Raw genomic sequence first — 22,705 nt, 5'->3', positions numbered from 1 at the left:
ACTATACTATACTATACTATACTATACTATACTATACTATACTATACTATACTATGGAATGAACTATAACATATGTGGGTTTGACACACTGATGAAGACAGCATGTTAGCATAATGATGAAGACATTAAAAGTTGTTTCTCTCCACTTTTCGCTGCGGCGAGTTCTCCGGTATTTGTAGCCAGACAACTATTCCACAATCTCTGAATGTTATAGAGTCTGAAACTACACCTCCCGAAATCCGAGACGGGAAGCTGTCATCTGTCATGTTTCAATACATCTTAAAATGTCTTTACATGACATTTTTGAGTGGTGCAACCACTCCAAGGAACAGCAATGTCTGTGTCCGTGTGCCTATGTGGCCATGAGCACCAGTATATGACTATTAGTACCAGTAGGGGCACTGTTTGCCAGAAACAGAGAGAGAGAGATAGTATTAGTGCTGCACTGTTGCCTGCTAATGAGAGAGAGAGAGAGAGGAGAGGGGGGGGGGGGGGGGGGGAGTTGCACCACTCGGTTCACTCAGTTTCATTTACATTTTGCTAAGAGCTTCTGTGCTCGGAAAGCATTTGAAACAACAGTCTGGCTTGCAAGACTACTGTAGGTTATGTATTCAGCAAGCATATCACAATAACAAAAGTGTAGCTTTGTACCTGCTCCATAGGTTATATATTTCCATGACATTTGCTAGTGCAGTAAGTTTTTGCTTGTTAGCTAGAGCTAGTGTTTTGTGTGTGTTCTTTTCCACTGGCTATGAGGTGAAGAGGTAAGCAGATGCACCATTGAGGATAGCAGCAGAAAGGGCATCATAATATTATTATTTCCCCCTGCCATACGACAATATTCAGTTGTTTGTGCTATATACTGTAGTGTACTAGTCTACTAGATCATGGTAAGAGTGATGGTAAGAGTGATGTGTGTGTGTGTGTGTGTGTGTGTGTGTGTGTGTGTGTGTGTGTGTGTGTGTGTGTGTGTGTGTGTGTGTGACGTGGCTTGGCCTGTTGTAGCGCCACCATGAGGCTGATTTGAAAACTGTCAAGTGGCATTTCTTCCTCAGCCTAGTGGGAGTATGCATGCACAGTTTCACCGCAATCGGACACTGCGTTGAGTAGTTGTGGCGATTTGTACAAGACGGGTACAAAGCGGGCTACTCCTGAAAAGTGTAGAAGCCAATCGTAGCCAATCAGGGTGCATTATGAGAAATCAAACAAACCCGTCTTGATCACATGACAATGGAGAGCCAATTTGCGTGAAAATTGGATAAAATCTGAAGGAGTAATATTAGAAAATGTGTCGGCCTCTTGGTGTAAAGAGCAGATGTGAAGAATTCCAGGCAAAGGTTTATCCTTGGCCTCTATAGGGAGTTGGTATACAAAGTTATACACAGATACGTGCAGTTAGAGGTAAAAACACTAATCGGCCAGTTATAGCGCCACCATGAGGCTGAGTTGAAAATGTTCAAGTGGCATTTATTCCTCTGCCTAGTGGGAATTGGCGTGCACAATTTCACAGAAATTACACGATGTGTTCATGATTTGCAGCATTTTGTTTGAAACCGAGCGAACTTTGGAAGCCAATCTTAGCCATTCAAGAAAAATCTGAAGACACATTTTGTTTGGTTTCGTTGAATGGCTCTAGAGAGACTGTGTACCAATTTGCGTGATGTTTGGACATAATCTTTGCACAAAGCGGCCTCCTGGTGGTGCTATAAGAGGCCAATGTGAAAACCTTGGGGCAGAGGTTCAGCTGTGGCATTCAGGGAGTGTGTGAGCAGAGTATGGCTGCGATCAAGCCAACGGTGCCGGAGATTAGCTGTCCACAGACGGACGGACGGAGTGAAAAATATACTCTCTGCCCAGGCCTGGGCCATGGCTCAGCGGTCCAGGCACCTTGGCTGGTAACCCAGTCTGGCAGTTTGCCGCGGGTTCCACTCCCGATCCCGATGGCCTTTACTGCATGTCTTCCCCCCATCTCTCCCCATTTCCTGTCAGCCTACTGTCTGTCCCTCCATAAAAAATATAAAATAAAGGAGAAAGCCACAAAAAAACATAAAAAATAATAATACTCTCTCCCCATGACTTCGGCCTGGTGGAGACAATAATGTGTTTTGTATCCAAATATGACATTAGCTGGATTACAATTTGTGTTACATTCACATTGAAATGGCCTTTCTTATATAAAATGCAGACTGCTGAGTTTACATCCTCCAGGTGATGGATAATCTGTATGGGATTCTCACCTGACTTTTGCCATATCTGATACAATCCAATCACCCAGAAGTACATAATTAAGTGTTGTGTACACAGTAGGCATGTACAGAATACAGATGCAAAACAATCAATTGTGCGCCTCATACCAGGTAACCAGGGTATATGAAAAGTCATCATGCAGACCCACTCAGTCACTGTATCACAAATCATCACACTGATGTGCATACTGTAGCACCAAGCCTTGCTTCTTTGGGAAGCTATAGCTGAGTGGGTAGAGAGGGAATTGGAAGGTCACCGATTCACTCATCGGTAAGACTATTAACCCCTGATTAATTGATTGACTGATTGATCTATTGCTTACACACTTAAACCTAAAACAAAACATCAGCCCAGATGTGTAAAACTATAACCACATTCTAAACCTCAAAGTTTTTGCAAAAACCCACACAGACTTGTTTTGCAAAACAACTCTGTGTGTGTGTGTGTGTGTGTGTGTGTGTGTGTGTGTGTGTGTGTGTGTGTGTTCGGTATTGGGGCGGTCCTTTTTTATTAGTTTTGCTATTATTTTTTTGTCTTTGGTTTATTGTTTTAATTTTATTTTCTGTGATGGCATGTATGTTTTTCTCTTTTCTCTCTCTCTCTCTCTATATTGCACGTTTCATTAACTGAATGTGGAGATACTGTAACATCATCACTGGTGCAAACTAATGAATAGATAACGAACTAATAAACAAAGTGAGAGAAATAGAACTGTTGAAATGCTTTAGATTGAGCACACAGAATGAGATCAGTGTGCCACACCTGGACTCATATGGCACATGAGCGTGCCTCGGAACACCATTTAGGAACCCCTGGCTTTATGCAAAGCAGGGCTGTAATCTACAGTCAAGGAATGATCCGTATTGATTATTGAACATTCACCTGCTTGCGGAAATCAAGGTCAGTCTTTGTCGATCTTGTAAGCAGCCCCCATATCTCAGGAGATCTAATTGAGGGGTGCTAGTGACATATGCATGACAGATTAACACATATCTTTAGCTTCTCTTGGTCAGAGGGGAGGGAAGATATGGCGAGGCAGAATATGCCTGAGGACAAGTAAAAACCACGGTTGATGAATGCCTTTCCATTGCTCATAACAGGCCGCAAAACCAATTTGAAACCCCCGGTATGGTGCCATGATACATCAGGTTAATTTGACGTAACCAATTTAGTGTCATCGTGGGCGAATGATTCATGACGGCCATGCTGACACGGCAGGTGAAAACTGTGAAATACACGCGTCATTTATGGCCCGCCGTCCTGGACGCGTCCTGTCCCTTTCTGCTGGTTATCCGCACCAAGTGGCCAACTGCGGACAGGTGAGACACTGATTGTGTGAATGAAATGAGAATGTAGAAATCTATGGCATTCAGAAGGTGTATCTCGTCCCTAAAAAAGAGAATGTCTGTCTGTCTGTCTGTCTGTCTGCCTGCCTGTCTTGTCTGTCAGAGCACTCAACTGTAAACATTACACTATTACAAATACTTACAATATTACACGTACGTTTAACTCTTCTCAACCTTTCCTCTCTTGTTTGTTCCACCTCCTGCCACAGTGGAAAAAGCGTTGGTCGCTCCATTGGACCTCTCAGAACGCGACAGCGAAATGCACCCGCGTGACATTTACTATAAATAGATAGATCACAAGTGTGGTTTTAGACAGATCAGTTGCTTTGCTACACCCCATCTAGCCTAAGAACAGTTCATGAAATTAGAAATGTATTTACAGACACATCATGTCATGTTGTCTCCTTGCTTTCCATGTCCGGCTAGTAAAACATTGCTGGGTAATGAGATGATGAACACAGCATCTAATTGCTTTGCAAGAGTTTTAATCTAATATCACATACAGTATGAGATAGTTAAAATGGTTATCCTTAAGTGATGGCACCCATCCAATTATATGACTGGACACTGATGCTGCAAAACACATTACTGTTCAAGTTTGGGTCCTGCAATTCTCATTGATGAACACTGAAACTTGTGTGTGAAAGTGTGTTGTTGTGTGTTGTGTACTGTTAGTGCCAAAAAAAGCATGCACTGCTATGGACGCATGCAAGCCAACAAGGTATTTTACTGTAGTGAATCAATATATACTCTTCCCCCATCCACACAAATATATTAAACTAATTCAAAATGGTGACAAAATGATGTGTCCCTTTTAATACAGAATCCTGAACGACAGAAAATGTGCGAACAAACGAGTTCTTCTGTTGTTTTATCTCTGGCTATATAAGTTCTGTTTATATCAAGACTGAATTGGAATTGCTTTGAAATGGCCCAATGTGGAGCTGTCTATCCTATTTGGCAGGCCTTAAGATTCCACTGGTGCTCTAATTGATGTCAAATTAGCATATTGAACACATCTGGGTTACAAACGCCACAGTCCCTTGAGAGTGTAGGCCAGGGTAAAGGAAAGCCTGTAATGAAGAAGCGCACGCGCACACAGGCGCGCCCACACACACACACACACACACACACACACACACACACACACACACACACACACACACACACACACACACACACACACACACACACACACACACACACACACACACACATGAAATGTTTATTTATCCACATAATGAGAAGTACAGGAATATCTTGTACAAAGGACATAAACACTGCCAGTGCAGTTTGACAATAGGAGAGCAGCCAGTTACGTGCATGGACGGCAAAGCATCGTTACATACAGTACAGCTGACATGTCGGACACAGGGCAGCAGACATAAATCATGGATAAAGGAAACAACGCCTCCTCCAAATTGAGCGGCTTCGTATAATGGCTGAAACTGAGCAGTACCTCGCTAACTGCTTGGCTTTCCTTTTGGAAAGGCCGACCATCTGTGCACATGCCCTAGGCTGCCAAACTGAAAGTTTACATCTGTAGCCTAGCTGTGAGATGGTCTGCACTAGCTGCTGATACTTCAGCACTTTGGTTAGAAAGGCTTCTTCCAGGCTATTGTCAAAGGTACAGCCGACCTCGAGAATGAACACCTCTCTATGGTTTTCATTTACAACAATGACATCAGGGGTGTTTGCTGAAATGTTAGAGAACACAGAATCATCATTACACAAGTTAAACATCCTCAGCTTCACAGTAGAATTCTTATAAAGCATGATGGAGGACCTGAAAATGGAAGAGATGTCTTTCGATATCAAATCCACCATTCTGTCATGCCTACTTATATGTAGAGGCCCCTGTAAACATGGCAACCATTTAAGATGTGGGACATAATCTCGCTTTCAAAGTAAACAATGCACTCATCAATGGCAATCAAACACAGAGTGAGAGACAGAAGGGTCCACGGCAGGAAGACATGCATTCTTTCCTTGTAATCTCAACTCAGTCCAATGTTGTCGCTGTCTTTGTTGTTGTGTCCATAGGAGGTGACCTCGGGCATTAGTCAGTGGAAGTTGATGCTCTGTTCCACACACAGTCATAGTCGCTCTCACAGAGATACTGGGGCCAGAGATATAACATTCTCTGAGGCAGCCACCGCCTCAGAGTTAGACCCTACCCACTCCAGGGTAATGTCAGCCCAGCAGCACATGTCAAGCCCAGGAAGCTAGAGTCCGAACCACCTTGCATCTTTTTAGGTCCAAAAAAAGAGAAGAACGAGAAAGCCTTCTCACTGTTCAGCATATTCAATATGGGAGAGACGCGAAGCAATATAAACCCATTCAAAATTGGGGACCCCCAGACGACCCTCACCTTTACTGTGGAATATAATGTCACATGTTGTGTGCACACACGGTACCTCCCATCTGCTCATGATACAGCAGGGTCATAATATTCCTCCTTTTTGGCCCTATATACTGTATGTGATAAATAATAAATTACATATTTTGTATTTCAAATTCTAATGCAACACATGACAGTCGTAACTTACAACTTGCAGGTTATGCAATCAGAGAAATATGTCTTTGACGTGTACTGCAGCAGTGGTAGAGACAAAATGGCAGAGATGCATTTTTCATGAAGTTGAATCTCTTTCTTTCGCTCTACACAACCTTTGCTGCAATGTCACAGGCTGAGAACATGTCTAATTGCTTCACCCATTTCCTTCTTTGCCGAGAGAGAGAGAGAGAGAGAGAGAGAGAGAGAGAGAGAGAGATTCTAGGTATTTGAGGATGCCCATGCCAGTTGTGAGCACAGGTCAGCACTCTCGGCACAATTAAAGGACAACTTTAGTTTTTTTCAACCAAGGTTCATGTTTTAGGTTGTTATTAGAGAAAGTAAAAGATGAGTGTTCTTTTTTTTCATTTGCTGCTTTCTTTCGTTTTAGGGATTTTAGCTGTTTTTGACAGGGGGGTGGGGGCATTCGAGCATGGGGCTAAATATGTATTTTTTGACAACATTTTATAGCGATTTATTTTTTAATTATTTACTATAGTCCTAATAAACCCCAAGAAATTACATCTGGCCACAAAAGATCACGAGATCTACTGAATGTGTCAAACTGACATATTGAGCCTATACACACAGTGTGGATTCCCCCCAGTAGGCTACCTTCACATTCAGTAGATCCTGTGATCTTTTTGTGGCCAGATGTAATTTCCTGGGGTTTATTAGGACTATAGTAAATAATAAAAAAATAAATCGCCATAATATTTTGTAAAATAATGCATATTTAGCCCCATGCTCGAATGCCCCCGCCCCCTGTCAAAAACAGCTAAATCCCTAAAACGAAAGAAAGCAGCAAATGAAAGAAAATTAACACTCACCTTTTAGTTTCTCTAATAACAACCTAAAACATGAACCTTGGTTGAAAAAAACTAAAGTTGTCCTTTAAGGCCTGTACCTGAGGTGTCTATGAATATGTTTACACTCCTATATTATTCCATCACTGCATTCCTGCATGCCTCCCCCCTAAGTGGTTATAAATGCACCTCTATTGTATATATATTACTATTTTTACAGGGACCAGTTCCGACTTGCAGCCCCTTCTAAGTGCAGATACTAATGTACACAAATGAGCTTAACAATAGAAAGATGTGAATGTATCTCTGTGTAAGCAATTTATATCCATAATTATAATTTCCCTTAAAAGAACTGCACTGTCCACACCCAGATTTAATTTCTTTGCTATCTATTTTCAATCATTGAATCGTATCGTATCGCCATGAATTAACAATATTGTCCATGTATCATATCGTCAACTATGTATCGTGATGCGTATCGCATCGCTGTTACATGTAATTGCGAACGCCAGTGATTGCGAATGTCAGTGAGCATTTACTATGTAACCCAGCAGAACATGTCTGTCTGTGAGTGAGTGTGTCACGCTGTAACACCACCCGCCCGCCACCAGAGGGCACAGCTGTATCGTTTGCACGCACGCACGCACTGGATCTGGGTGCAGCTGTATCGCACGCACGCACGCACGCACCCACACACACACACACACACACACACACACACACACACACACAGAAAACTTTAAAAATAAAAGTGTCAGACTGCCACAACAGCTGCGTTCGCTTCGCGCATTCACGCATTCACGCGTCTTACTTGTGTTACACCCTTAAGCATCTAATGCTTAACAATCTGCCTTTTGCTGTATCGTGCCTGTACTTGTGAATGTAGGATAAGCCTAATTAAGCCACCCCCTACGTTTTGTGGTTTATTTCGTTATTATTTATTTATTTTCTACTCAAGTTCATAGTAGAGTTCAGGGGATTACAAGTTAAATAGTTAAAAAGAGAAAGTTCATGCATAAGTAAGTGTAATTCATGTCGTCATATTGTTCTATTCTTGTAATGTCTGCAGTTTCTACTAAAATAGTCTCTGTGTTTCTTGACTGCCACATGGCCACAGCTGTAACACATAGCTCCACTGCACCACAAGGGGTAATACTAATTACACTCCAGTGAGTGCTACAGGATTCTGTCAGTCAGTCAGGAAGCCAATATATCCTGTATTGTGAATGATGCAGGCTGGAGAGAAACTGTCTTAATACATTGTCTATCTATGTGTTTAACCCATTCTGACCTGAGATCAGATTCTAAAAATGACAGTTTGAAAATGTCAGTTTTCTGAAAAAACTATGTTTCTATGTCAGTCGTTCTTTGATTTTTCAAAAATAGCAGATCTACAAGCTCATAGCGCGCCACCGAGTGGCGCGCTATGAGCTTGTAGATCTGCTATTTTTCAATAGCTAAAGCATGACGTAATGCTAACACTAAAAGGGGTTCCCGCCCAAAATGGGTTAACTGTCTTGTGGACTTAGCGCCCTCTACCGATATTGACGTCAGACTTCGGTGCTCTATTGTCCGTTTTATGCCCACATATGGAGATCCCTGATGTCATCAGTTTATGTCATGGTCATGGCCATATATTGGAATGACTATGTTTGGCGGTTCTGGACAACTGGACATCCGAACAACTCAACACTCCCTCGAGTCCTTGCCGATGCTTGCACCCAGTTTTAAGTCACTTGGTCCCATAATATGCACATGACCATGTATGGGCGTATAGCTGCATTGTGAACTCCTTATACTGTATGGCTGAGTCAGAGGGATGTCAGAGGTCCACATACATTATCATGAATATATGCAGCAAAATAATCATATGGGGTTTGTTAAAAAAAAAAAAAAAACGAATAATCAGTTGTCACGCAAAAGGTCAAACGTGCATGGTTTGGATTTAAATACTGAAGCTGTTTTTGGAAGCAAAACGTAAGAAGCAGTACACGGAAAAGGATCTTGTCATGTTTGGTAAAGGACTATATAGCACAAGTGCACTCGACATGATCGTAATATGTAGTGTGTACTGTTTGACATCCTCCAATGAACATATTCAGTAGATTTATTGAAAGTTGAATAATGACCGAGAAGAAAGGCATTGTAAAGTATTTCCTGAGCCTGGTTCCTGGTAGACAGCGTTTTGGACCCTACAGATTCCTGCCTGTTTTCTTCTGCATCGGTGGAGTGATGGAGTGGATCATGATCAACGTCAGGATAGGACGTGAGACATTTTATGACGTCTACCGAAGGAAGCAGTCCGAACGGGAGTCTGAGCGGAGGATTGCAGATGGTAGCTCATCATAAGCCTATAGTGAAGACCCACACAGAGATGTGATATGTGTGGACGTATCGTTGGTCAATCACCTGTTTCCCTCAGGCTGCAGTTAATGGACTTAACAAGCCACCCTGACGGGCTAAAAGACGTTTGTCATGTTTGAACGGAATCCAGAGGAAAGTATACGCAAAAAGTATACTACAAAAGACGTTCAGGTGCTGAACAAAAAGACACGTACATGAGAAAGGAGAAGTTGTCCGCACACTGTTTGTAGCTAGTTTATTTAGAGTATAAGGATGACAACGTTTCGACCCCTCATGGGTCTTCGTCAGGTATGTTTGTCATGTTTGACACAAAGATAACAGAAAGCGTACAACCATGCAAAAACATTCCTACTACCAATGAAAACAAAACTGTTAAAGGAGTTAATGAACATTGATGGAGCCCTTAATGAGTTCATTCATTATTCAGATGGGGGGGAGACTGTTTCATATATAAGGATCTTGTGCCAACGCTCTTCAAGATCCTTGCACGCAGGTTTGAGACCAAGCCAAATGGTTTCACCCCATTAGCACAGCTTCCCAGAAGGAAGAACCTGGACAGAGCTGAGAGGGTGGTTATCGATCGAATGAATGAAAGGGAAACCCCTTCCCTTCCCTTTACCCTGTCAGAGAAGTGAAGGAACATGTCCCTGATCAACCAGCTTCTCAAAGCCTACAGTTGACAGACAGCCATGACAGACACAGCATCACTGTCACTGCCTAATTACTGTATGTGTCGATCAAAGTGGATTGACCTGGTTAATCCTGCCAGTAGCATACTGTACGCTTGTATCAACACGAGCGTATACTAACTAGTTTACAGTGAAACTGCGAAACATTAAGCCTTACGCTTGATCGCTTTGTGCAGATATGTGTCACTTAAAAATACTTTCAAACAATCCTTGTGATATAACGCCCACCGAAACATCAATTTTCCATGTGTATTTGTTTTTCTTTATTTTCTTTCTGTGTCTTTCTTGTGTTCGTTCTTCTGCAGAAAAATAAATAAATTGCAGATTGCTTTGGTGTGCCTACAATCCGTACTTTTGGAGCAATATTATAGTATGACCCCTTTGATGTATCGGGTAATTACTTCTGCCCTATAACTAGATGTAACTCCTAATCCATTTGGCCCACTATAAAATAACAAATATAACCTGAAGTGAAGATTGTGAAGAAAAAGCCTGTTAATACCAGGATCTTATGACTATTATTGGTTGGTTACTTCGCTGCTTCTCGAAGACACGGGAATCTGCATGTCTAAGGAGATTAACATGTTAATCATTTTCTAGTCTAGGCTGTAGTCATTTTCCTTCGCTCCAATCAATGCGGTGACATCAAACACCATCAGTGAGAGGCCCCTCTACCAACACCTGCTCCTCGACTCTTGAGTTTATCCCTCCATGCTGTCATCATGACGCAGACTATTTACTCTCTGGCTCCCTGGCACTTTCAACAGGCCTGCCAATGTTGGCACCTATTACGAATCCCCTCAAAGGCCCCAACACAGGGAAGGCGATTAATTAAAGCAATTAAGGCGATGACGGATTCAATTAAGGCGGTTATGAGCTCTGATTTGAGCTGTTGGAAGGAAGGGGCCTAGGGGCAGAGGAGGTGGCGGAATGAGAGAATTTGGCTGTCTGAAAGTAATGAAACCAGAGAGGAGGGCTTACCTTAGGAGGGGATAGAGAGGGCAGAGCGAGGTAAATTAATTACCTCTCGGTTCATCTGTTACTTTGTCCCTGCAGCTGCGTTTGTGATTATTCAATCAACGCATATTTATTTCCCCCGTAAAAGAGACCCTTTGAGCATGAGTGAGAATGTTTGCCCGTTGACTGTACAGTAGGCTATGGGTGATTAAGATGGTGTGTATATAGTTTTACCTATAGTTTTCTCTCCGAGTGTAGCTCTCCCTGTGTCACAGTAATTGATTGGCTATAGTGTTTCTGCAGGGAGTGTGTGTGTGTGTGTGTGTGTGTGTGTGTGTGTGTGTGTGTGTGCGTGTGCTTGTGCGCGACTGTGTGTGTGTGTGTGTGTGTGCGTGCATGTGTGTGCAGCTTTTCCTGTCAAAATGCATGAACACACCTTTGCCAATAAAATCATCGATCCATGCTTGCGTGGACGTGTGTGTGTGTGTGTGTGTGTGTGTGTGTGTGTGTGTGTGTTTACGAGTGAGTGTGTTTTTGTGTGAGGGCAGAAAGCCAGGGACAGAGGGGACATTTATGTGATATCCAAATCTGTCTCCACGGTGATGGATGTGGAGTTGAACATCTTAAAATACTCTCTGACTAGGAGACTGCTGGGACACTTGGCAGAGTTATTAGCGGCTTCTTTGACTGGCCTGAGAAATTCACAAATCATAATTCTCTACCCGGCACGGCCGGCAGCATGTTGTCTGGCTCCCCGGAGTAGTCCTCTGTGACAGACAAGATGACAGTCAAGAGGAAGAATATGAACACACACATGACATACACATTCAAAATGGCCATGCACACAGGTGGAGGCTGGAGCACCGGGGTATTTTAGCATATATGCTAATGATAAAAAACACACAGATAAGGTTTAATAGTGGCAAAGTGGTCCTTTAAAGACAATGAAGTGCCCACACAGAGCTTGACTGAGTGTGTGATATCGCTACACTACTCTACTTGTTCCCTCTTTCTTTCATTCTTTCTTTCGCTTTCCCTCCATCACGCTCACCCTACTCTTTCTCTACCCCCCCCCCCATTATCTCGCTCTGCTGGGATGATTCCGGCATGTGTTTGTCATAGCGCTCAGACTGTCACCTATGCCTCCCTCTACCAAGCGTGGGGGAAGGTGACATCAAATGCTAATGAGGGGATGAAAAATCGGTCTCATTAACGTTCCATCATAGGGGGAAGCCATAACACCAATTAAAGGTGAATATCTTTCCAATTACACAGTAGAGAGAGAGAGAGCGAGAGAGAGATATAGGGTGAGAGTGAGTCATCTTGTGAGCTGAACAGGGGAGGTGACGATAGATAAGAATCACAAGGCATAATCACTGCCACCCACTTCGGAGGCCTCGAGGTCGAGCTGCTCCAGCTCCAGGAATGACCCAGAATATTTTTCACCGTGGTTGCTCAACTTGCTCCTGCTTCAATTGATTTACTTTACTCTGTATAAAGTTCCTTTGTAATTTACCCTGATTTATTATAATGTTGTGTTTGGATGTATTGTTTTGTGACTGTATTGTGCATTGTAACTTCGGGTTACTTCAGTAACCTCAGTTGTATAAGTGACTCGAAGAAGAGAGTCATATGGGTCCGAGACACTTGGTGGCGCTGGAGCACAGAACAAAACATAAACTCACGAGCTAATTTATTGGTTCGTGGAGCTGTCACTCAGGGCGGCGCCCCCGGTCCCAACCCGCAGGTATAAAACCGGTGGGCGTGAACGCCGAGTCATTCCTATCAACCATTTTTCTGCCGCCTGCCAAAGCAGACGGGCAGTTCGATGACTCTCTTCTTCGAGTCACTTATACAACTGAGGTTACTGAAGTAACCCGAAGTTGTCTTAAGTGCCTCTCTCGAAGAGAGTCATATGGGTCATCATAAAACTCCCGTATGATCACCCCGGCTGACAGGACCGCTCCACGGTCCCCCTTTTCCCAGAGAGACGTCACCATCAGGTGAATGTACGTCCCTCCCGCAAGGGAGACTGAGAAGGCTAGCCGGGTCATATACCCGGTGGCCCAGAGTCCCTCTAACAGGTAAAAACCTAAAAAACACTGATAGAGAGGTGAGGGGACAAAAAATCCTGGGAAGCCAACAGTACCACTGTCCGCTGCCATCCAGGAAGTTTCCCCAACCCCACAGACGCAACCCCTCCAAGAGGGCGGGATCCCAGGAACCCCCACCAGGCTCTGCCTGGTGGTCAAAGGATCCCCAAGAGGAGCCGACAGCTATGCTGCCTTATGTGCTCCTCGCAGTCTGCAGAGTTCATGTCTTACCTGACTAATGTGCGGCAGCTCCCAGGACTGCATGGGCCAGGTTCACGGGAGCCACATCAAGATTGTAGTATGTGGCGAAAGTCGACGGAGTCGACCAACTCGCCGCCGCACACACATCCTGTATAGGAACGCCCTTCGCTAAGGCCCAGGATGCTGACATGCCCCTTGTGGAGTGAGCACGCAGTCCCTCGGGGAGATCCACTCCACCGGTAGCGTAAGCCAGTTGTATGGCCTCCACAATCCATTGTGAGAGCCGTACTTTCGTGACGGGTTTCCCCTTCCGCTGTGCCTGAGGGGCCCAAGCAACGAAAAGCTGATCCCCCTTCCTGAAGGGGGCTGTCCTGGCCTTGTACAGTTTCAGTGCCCTGACTGGACACAGGCGATGTAACCGCCCATCCTCCTCCGAGGCAAAGGGCGGTGGATGGAAAGCCACCAATTCCACTGGCTCACAGCCAGAAGGAAAATTCTTCGGCAGGAACGACAGGCTCGGCCTGACCGTAACCCTAGTGTCATCGCCACTGAATCTCATGCAGCTCACGTTAACCGAGAGCGCGTGAATGTCGCTCGACCTCTTAGCTGTCGTCAATGCGACCAGCAAAACGGTCTTTAGAGAGAGGAACTTCAGGTCCACCGTGTCCAACGGCTCAAAGGGTTCCTTTGTGAGCGCATCCAGTACAACCGTCAGATCCCAGGCTGGGACCAGGGACCTAGTAACTGGCCTGAGATGCATGACACCCTTCATGAACTGTCGGACCAATGGGAGCTCGCTCACCTGACCGTTGTTTATGCCCAAGTGGTAGGCGGAAATAGCCGCCAGGTTGACCTTCACCGAGGACAAACCTAGACCTCTGTCCAGGAACTCCTGTAGATAGGACAAGATGAGAGCCACCGGAGCTTGGAACGGGAGGATCCTCTCTGGCCTATTCAAACACCAGCGCACAAACAGCTGCCATGCTGTATTGTAACGCCGTCTGGTAGACGCGGCCCTAGCACTCAGAATGGTCTCGATGACGTTCTGTGGCAAGCCGGCTATTCCAAGAGGGGCCCCCTCATGGGCCAGACCCATAGGTCCAGGTCCTGGGGGCGCGGGTGGAATATCTCTCCGCCGGCCTGCGTGAGCAAGTCCCGCCTCAGGGGGAGTTGCCACGGTTCGCGGTAGAGGAGGGGGACAACGTCCTGCCTCCATGATCCCCAGGCCGGAGCCACCAGCAGTAGTTGGACGTCTTCCAATCTCACTCTGGCCAACACATGCGGGATTAGCTCCAGTGGCGGAAACGCATAGAGCAGACCCTGTGGCCACTGGTGCGCCAGTGCATCCAGGCCCAGCGGTGGTTCGCCCCTCAGCGAGAAGAAGAGGGGACGTTTCGCGTCTTCTCTTGTGGCGAACAGATCCGCCTCCGGAAACCCGAAGTTGTGCCATATCTGGTTCGCCACCTGAGGGTGGAGAGACCAGTTGCCGTAGTGGAGTGGACCCCTCGAGAGGAGGTCCGCCGCTGAGTTCAGCAGGCCCGGTACATGACATGCTGTGAGGGAGAGGAGACGACTGTCGCACCACACCAGCAGCCTGTGTGCCAGTGTGCACAGACGTCTGGAGGTGAGACCCCCCTGTCTGTTGATGTAGGACATCGTCGTTGTGTTGTCCGTACGGACCAGGACGTGGTGTCCCTGAAGAAATGGTTCGAACTCCCTCAGAGCGAGGAAGACCGCCATCAATTCCAAGTAATTGATGTGGGCGGTCCTTCTCAGGTATGTGTCCCACAGACCCCTGGCTGACCTGCCCTCGTGTGTGGCACCCGATCCCGAGAGGCTGGCGTCCGTGGTGACGACCTTCCTGGATAGGGGAAGACCCAAGGGCACCCCTTCCATCAGTCTGTGTCTGTCTGACCACCACCTCAGCGCCAGTGTGCAAGCCGGAGATACTGTCACACGGCGGCTCACACACCTGGTGGGAATGTGCAGGGACCCGAGCCATCGCTGGAAGGGTCTCATGTGCAGTCTCCCCAGACGTACCAATGAGATGGCCGAAGCCATAATGCCTGCCATGCGTAGGCATGTGCGCAACTGGAGAGTGCGTCCCGGTGTGAACAGTGACACACACTTCAGTAGGTCGTTGAGCCTGTCTACCGACAGCCTCGCCGTATACGCAACTGAATCCAGCCTGATGCCTATGAAGTCTGTTGACTGCGTGGGCACCAGCATGCTCTTGGTGTAGTTCACAACGAACCCTAGGGAGGACACGTGGGTCAACACTCTGGTTGTGGCCCTCGTTACCTCTTCTCTCGAGCTGGCCATCAGGAGCCAGTCGTCGATATAGCTCGCCACCCGAATCCCCTGTTGACGCAGGGGAGCGAGGGCGGTTTCTGTGCAGCGCACAAACACCCTGGGGCTCAGGGACATCCCGAAGGGGAGGACCGTGTACTCGTACACTTTCTCCTGGAACCCGAACCGCAGGAACTTCCTGTGAGGTGGGTAGATGGGGATGTGGAAGTATGCGTCTTTTAAGTCTATGGACGTGAACCAGTCGCCTGGGCGTATGGTACGTACTAGAGACTTGGCCGTCAGCAGGCGTCTTTTAGATCTATGGATGTGAACCAGTCGCCTGGGCGTATGGAGCGCACCAGAGACATGGCCGTCAGCATCTTGAACTGAAAAGATTTGAGGTGCCTGTTGAGTATCCGCAGGTCCAGGATGGGACGTAGCCCCCCCCCCCTTTTTCTTGACCAGAAAGTAGCGGGAGTAGAACCCGCTGCGACGCTGGGCCAAGGGTACCTCTCTGACGGCACCCTTCTCCAGCAAGGAGGCGATCTCCTGTTGGAGAACCAGACCCTCCTGACCCCTGGCGTTGGTGAAGATGACCTCTGAAAACGCCGGAGTCTGTAGCCCTTCGCTATGGTGTTGAGGATCCACGTGGATGCTCCACACCGCTCCCACCGTGCCAGGTTCTTGGCTAGTGGGTTCTCTCCGGCCATGGGAGGCGCGCCCCGTCTGGGGGCAGTGTTCCCTGGCATATCGGAGAAAAATTGGGCATGACCGGTCTCCCCAGTGGCGTTTTGGTACGCCACTGACCTTATGCCCTGCCCCACTGCGTCGGGGGGGCCCATGGGGCCCCCGTGGCAGTGGGTTCATGTCCCCCCCTCCGTGGATATTGTTTTGTTGTCTTTTTGTATTGTGGCATAGCCTGTACTACAGAAAAAACCAGAGTGCTGTACTTGTGCAAACAATATCGAGGGACCTGGCTACAGGGACGTCCAGGACGCCCACCTGTGCCATGGTCCAGAAGCGCATTGCGGGCGGACCGGACGTGCAGTCCGAGACTGCTACGTCCGGTGCTGGGCCCGGCGCATGGGGGGAGGGTAGGGTGTGTGTCACTTCGGCTGCTGGTCAGGGCCTCGCAGCCTGGACGCTGCACCTCCACGTTGAGGGTCATCCTCTCGAGTGCGCCTCTGAAGAGGCCTCCGGGGATGATAGCACCCTCGGAAAGCTCTCTCTGGGCAACGGGATCCAGACCAGGTGAGGCTTCCAGCCACCTAGCATGCTCTGAGGTGGCCATAAGGCCAGTCAGGTCGGTGAGTCAGTACGTGAAGGTCACAATTTTCTCATGTAGGTGACGAACTCTAGCCAACTGTTCAGGAGTAGGGGCGTCGCCCATCTCCTGAAGAAGGGAGCTCTGGGAGCCCTGGAGTAACGCTGAAACATTGAGATGCCTCCCAGACGTTACTACGGGGGGAGGGACACGAGAGCGTCGCGGAGTAGCCGGGAGAGTCATGGGCTCCTTCCAGCTAGCCGTGTAATGTGCTCTGAAAAACTTGGGACAGGGGAAGCAGTGGTCCCCCGACAGTGATTTTCTTTGTCGTGTACATACTGTGCAGCCTGGCCACAGACCCACCCATGGTGGAGATCTGTGTCAAGAGCTTTTGCCTTTTTTTGGGGAGCGGTCCCGGTGTGCAGCCCGGGGCTGCTACACCCTGGACGGGGCCCAAGGCATGGGAGAGCGTCTGAGCACGCTCCTCCTGGAGACGGAGTTGCAGGGTCCGATTGGCCCCTCCGGAGACGCTGTGCCGGTCGTAATCCTGGCAGCCGTCATGTTGGCTGTTGGACAGCAACGTGAGGCATTCAGTGACCGTATGAGAGCAGCGTGAAACAATAGCCGAAGTAGCTCCGATGCTATGGCTATGTCATAGACGAGTTGGTGTGGCACCTTGAAAGCAGCCTATCTGGAATGCTAAGCATGCTAGGGTGGCATCGGCCATCCAACGAGGTTGCTACTCCCGACCTCGAAAAGGTTAGCTAAACAGCTAAACAAACCTAGCTTTACATTGTACATACCTGTAATGTTGAGGGAAGCAGTCGGTAGTCGAGGGTCGTTGGGGAACCACGTCGAGTGAGACTCGTGCCTTCGGCCGCTGCGTGAAGTAGTAGTAGTGTCGGTGGAGGCCTAGGACTGCATCCGACATCCCGTTGTCGCAACCACCCGGCTCAGGGGAGCCTCGTTGGTGGGCTGACGAGATCCCGCTGGAGGGAGAGCAGCACCCAGAGCAAGCCGGCGAGGCCTGGCTGATGTCTTGGGTCTGGCTCCACAGGCCTGTTCACCAGTGCGGTGAAGAGCATGTGGAGCTTGTTGTCGGCGGTCCGAGCCGCCTTCCCGGCAGGGGAGGAGCCCAGGAAGGACTCGTCACGGTGTCTCTGAGACGCGTCAAGGTTGAGGGGTCTGAAGAGAGAGGACAAGGCGGTGGGCTGACGAGATCCCGCTGGATGGAGAGCAGCACCCAGAGCAAGCCGGCGAGGCCTGGCTGATGTCTTGGGTCTGGCTCCACAGGCCTGTTCACCAGTGCGGTGAGGAGCATGTGGAGCTTGTTGTCGGCGGTCCGAGCCGCCTTCCCGGCAGGGGAGGAGCCCAGGAAGGACTCGTCACGGTGTCTCTGAGACGTGTCAAGGTTGAGGGGTCTGAAGAGAGAGGACGAGGCGGTGGGCTGACGAGATCCCGCTGGATGGAGAGCAGCACCCAGAGCAAACCGGCGAGGCCTGGCTGATGTCTTGGGTTTGGCTCCACAGACCTGGGCAGAGGCCCACGACCTCAAAAGCATTCCTTGCATGTGTTAAACCCAGACAGTACATACACATGGAGTGGCCATCACCTGGAATCAAGAGGTTGTTACAAACCCTGTTGAAACAGAGCCTCGGAAGGGGTCCATCATCGTGGTCATCTCTTGCAGCCATGGTGGAGATGGCTTATTCTCAAACCCCTTATTTTATATATTTTTATTTATTTTAATATATAAAGAATATTATTTTTATTATTTAGCTCCTCCACTAAATAAAAAATATTTTTCTGACTTAACTCCCCTACTAAGGAGGGTAACGTGAAGCGGAACACACACAGTGGTCAGCTTTCAGTCGACGGCTGAAGGCTTCCCCACGTGTTGTTGCTGGCCTACTGTGTAATGCAGGGAGGCCTGTTTCTTGTCCCCAAAGCGGGGAAGGGTTGAGAGAGAGTGGGGAAGGGTTGAGAATGCGGCCCGTCTCGCCTGCAGTAGATCGGTGACGTCGGCCCACTGTTACCGAGGGTTGTAGAAGCGAAGCTGCGGGCTACGGCTAGGAGGAGGTTAGTCAGTGACTAACGAGAGGCTAGCGGTGGAGAAAAAAGCGGCAGCAACGCTGAAGCTAAGCCAATGACAAGCTAACAAAGCTAGCTACGAGCTAACAACGCTAGCTAGAGGGTAACGAGAGGTGCGGGAAAGTAGAGGGAAGACAGAACAACAAGCCGCCGGGCAGGCTCACTTGTGTTATTAGTCTTATTAACCTTATCTTCAGAAGTAGCTCGTAGAAAGAACACCGTCTTGCAGCTGCGAATCCCCGCGGTGCAAGTCAGTTCTAGACTCGTCCGTCTTTCGGGAAAATAACTTCAACAGCCGGTTGTGAGACTTTGGTGTACTTGCTGTGCTGTGTGCATCCAAGCGCAGAAAAATGTAGGAATGACTCGGCGTTCACGCCCACCGGTTTTATACCTGCGGGTTGGGACCGGGGGCGCCGCCCTGAGTGACAGCTCCACGAACCAATAAATTAGCTCGTGAGTTTATGTTTTGTTCTGTGCTCCAGCGCCACCAAGTGTCTCGGACCCATATGACTCTCTTCGAGAGAGGCACTTAAGACAACCTCGGCTACGTTGAAAATGAGGGCTTGCCCTCAACTGTATTTCCGAGTATAAATAAAGGTGAGAAAGAGCTGGAATAAGCCATTAAGACCGGTCATTCCATTAAGATCGGAAAAGCATCTGTGTTATTTTAGATTTTAGCCTTCTAAAATAGTTTTAGAACCGCTGATTTAGGTCACATTCTCACCTAATACTTCGGTAGACTCAGATCCGTATGCGGGGAAATGGAATTCTTGCATATTTAATTGATTGCGGTTTGCCTTCACACTGTCATTCGCAGCAATTGGAAACGCAGCAGGGGGGACCTTTATCAATGTGTTCCATTCATAAACTATAGCCTACACTGCTACACAGTGAAATATATGGTGATAAAATTACACTCATAACGTGCATGTGTCGAGCCGTCTGGGACCCCCCCCCCCCCCCTCTCTCTCTCTCTACGCACGCAGCCGCCACACACTGTTCTTTTGGGCATGCAGCACAGCGCTGCATGAGCGCACTGATATAACTCCCCAGTCCCCACACAGTGACAGCACTCCATGTTTACGGCACGCACAGACAGACAGACAGACAGACAGAATATTATGTAGGCTATAATACACTGCAGTGTTTTTATGTGTTTTCTTAAGCAATTGATTAATGTACACGTCCTCATTTCGATCAGGGCTTCAGTCTCCTTATTCGACCATGTCTATCCACAGTAACGGGACATCTTTGCGCTGCGTAAAATATGCCTTCTACGTCTCCAACTGTGTTCAGCTCCTCACCCGCCACATTATATGTTTGCTTCATTTCCTTTATTTACTGCGGATTGCATTCACACCTGCACCAAATCGTAGTCAAGTGCGATTCGAAGCGAAGCGAAACCCACGTTTTTGGGCGGAGTAAAATGCGGTTATTTGCTGCGCATTAGGATTCGAATGAGCCTTCACACCTGCCAAACGAAGCGCACTTTCTGACAATGCGCAGCAGGATTCGTTTTAATCGCAGCAAAGCTCTCTGGTATGAATGCGACCTTAGAAGGCCTTTTGTAGAATCGGCCTCGGGTCTTAATCGGGATAAGATTCTGAAGCTGCGTTGGAAACTGTTTGATAATTGGATGAAACAGCTGCTGTGCAGATCACATCACATGACATGATTGGATTAGGGTGCAGATGCATTTGCGTGTCCTCCGCACAATCTGTTGGTCTGTCTGCTAGCCGTCACCGCCGCCGTATGCTCTAACATGTAATTATACAAATTAACATGTTACCTGAGGTCAACATGCAACCGCCATGTAAAACACAGACAATCACTTGGCATCTGTTGCACATGAGCCCACGTTGGCTTGGAGGTGACATTAACGGTGTCATTAAGTGAGTGACACTGCAATCAAGTGCCTGTCTTCGTGATACGTAAGGGATAATGCATGGCTGGCTGGGTGGTCATTGTTGATAGATAAATCACTGACAGGGGTGATTTATCTTTAACCCATTCTGACCTGAGATCAGATTCATACAAGGTTTCCACTGGACACACACTGGTCTGATTAACCCATTCTGACCTGAGATCAGATTCTAAAAATGTCAGTCGTTCTTCAATTTTTCAAAAATAGCAGACCTACAAGCTCGTAGCGCGCCACTCGGTGGCGCGCTATGAGCTTGTAGATCTGCTATTTTTCAATAGCTAAAGCATAACATGATGCTAACACCAAAATGGGTTCCCGTTCAGAATGAGTTAAGCAATGTCCACCCAGCCATACATTATCCAGCTTTTTGCACGGCTATACTTAAATTAATAAATATTGACCCAAAAGTGACAACAAAACCAAGTATTTCCTTGCTTACTGTAATGAAATGAAACAAGGAAGTAAGTGTTGATCAAATTGTATCAATTTCCGGGTACTGCCTCGTCTATTTCTCGCTTCAAATGTTTTCAAAAACATTCTCGGAGGCAGGGCTTGACGCTTAGCCTTTTTCCAAGTAGCACGTGTGCGACTAAGTTGAAAAATCTACTAGCACACAAATTATTTTAGGAGCACGATGAAAAGGGGAATTCAGGTCAAATGTCCACTAAATCTTGTCCCCACACGTCTCAATATTTGCCATTGGCAATGAACGGTCAAAATTCCACTAAATATGTGGATTAAACATCAAAACATTAGATGCCATTGACATTGAAAGGAAAATGTACGTCATATTGCAAACGAGCAAATCAGCTATTAAACCAATCACAGCTAGGTATTCTGATGTACGATTATGTATGATGATAAGAGTGTCCCTCACTTCACCCAGGTGTGATCTTTCTTTAATAAAGTGATATGAGGTAGGGACGGGGCAATATGGCAAAATATTATATCACAATATATTTTCAGCAATTATCAAAATATTGATATTCATCAGGATATCATTTTTATGTTTATTTTTATATAATCTATATAACCAATTTGTTTTTATGCTGATAGACTATTTGTTTTTTATGCAGATAGATTAATTAAATGTAATTAAATTATTATCTATATAGCTTTGACTGCTTCAGACAGAACATCTGACACACAGCTACAGTAGACTATTAATTTACTAAACTGGTAATTTACTCGGCTGCCTACTGACTACTGTTGCTCGTAAGCAGGTCACACAATGGATGAACCACTGATATTTATCCAGCCAGGTCGGTGATTACTAATATCATTCATGCTGTGCAACACATGCTTTTGTAAACGACGCTAAGGATTGTTTTGATCGATAATAATCCGTCATGTGCGTGCGCGCGTGCACTCTTTATTTGTGCGTGCAGCCGTGCACAGTGTTTCTCCCGCGTTTGGTTAAAAGTTGGCGTTCAAACTTTACAAATAAGTTTAGTATTCAACGTGTCGGGGACGCTATCATGCTGCGTTCACTCTGACGCTCTGTGCTGTCTGAGAGGGAACAACAGACACACAGCACAGAGTGATAATCCATCACACGCTCTATGCTAAGGCTCTATGCCTCGCACTCATATATACTCTAAGCTCGCACTGCTAAAAGTTTGTGTTTCCACCCGGCTTCCGCTCACCGTGTGAATCACGTGATTTGTTTTCAGCTGATGCCATTGGTTCAACCAATGGCATCGGCTGAAAACAAATCACGTGATCCACTGAGTGGAGCTGTATTCAATGGCAGCATTATATTAAGCAACACTGCAACACAACATTATGGGCGCGTTCGGAATAACGCAATGAGCGCACTGCAATGCAAACTAATAGGCGAGTGTGCTCCGGTGTGGTATTTTCGAAAGTGCCCATAGTAT

At 47.0% G+C, this 22,705-nt stretch overlaps 1 protein-coding gene across 1 annotated transcript; it reads left to right on the top strand.

Moving 5' to 3' along the window:
• Nucleotides 1-9,077: 9,077 nt before the first annotated feature.
• Nucleotides 9,078-9,302, top strand: uqcc5 (ubiquinol-cytochrome c reductase complex assembly factor 5; the record flags this gene model as incomplete). Its single annotated transcript, XM_083775011.1, has 1 exon — nucleotides 9,078-9,302. The coding sequence occupies one exon, from the start codon at nucleotides 9,078-9,080 to the stop codon at nucleotides 9,300-9,302; it is 225 nt and encodes a 74-aa protein (XP_083631137.1).
• Between the last annotated feature and the right edge of the window lie 13,403 nt (nucleotides 9,303-22,705).

The sequence above is a fragment of the Protomyctophum parallelum genome (assembly GCF_964188405.1).
Source record: "Protomyctophum parallelum genome assembly, chromosome: 10".
NCBI lineage: Eukaryota > Metazoa > Chordata > Actinopteri > Myctophiformes > Myctophidae > Protomyctophum > Protomyctophum parallelum.
The sequence above is the reverse complement of the archived record's forward strand: the minus strand, read 5'-3'. Positions and strand labels throughout refer to the sequence as shown.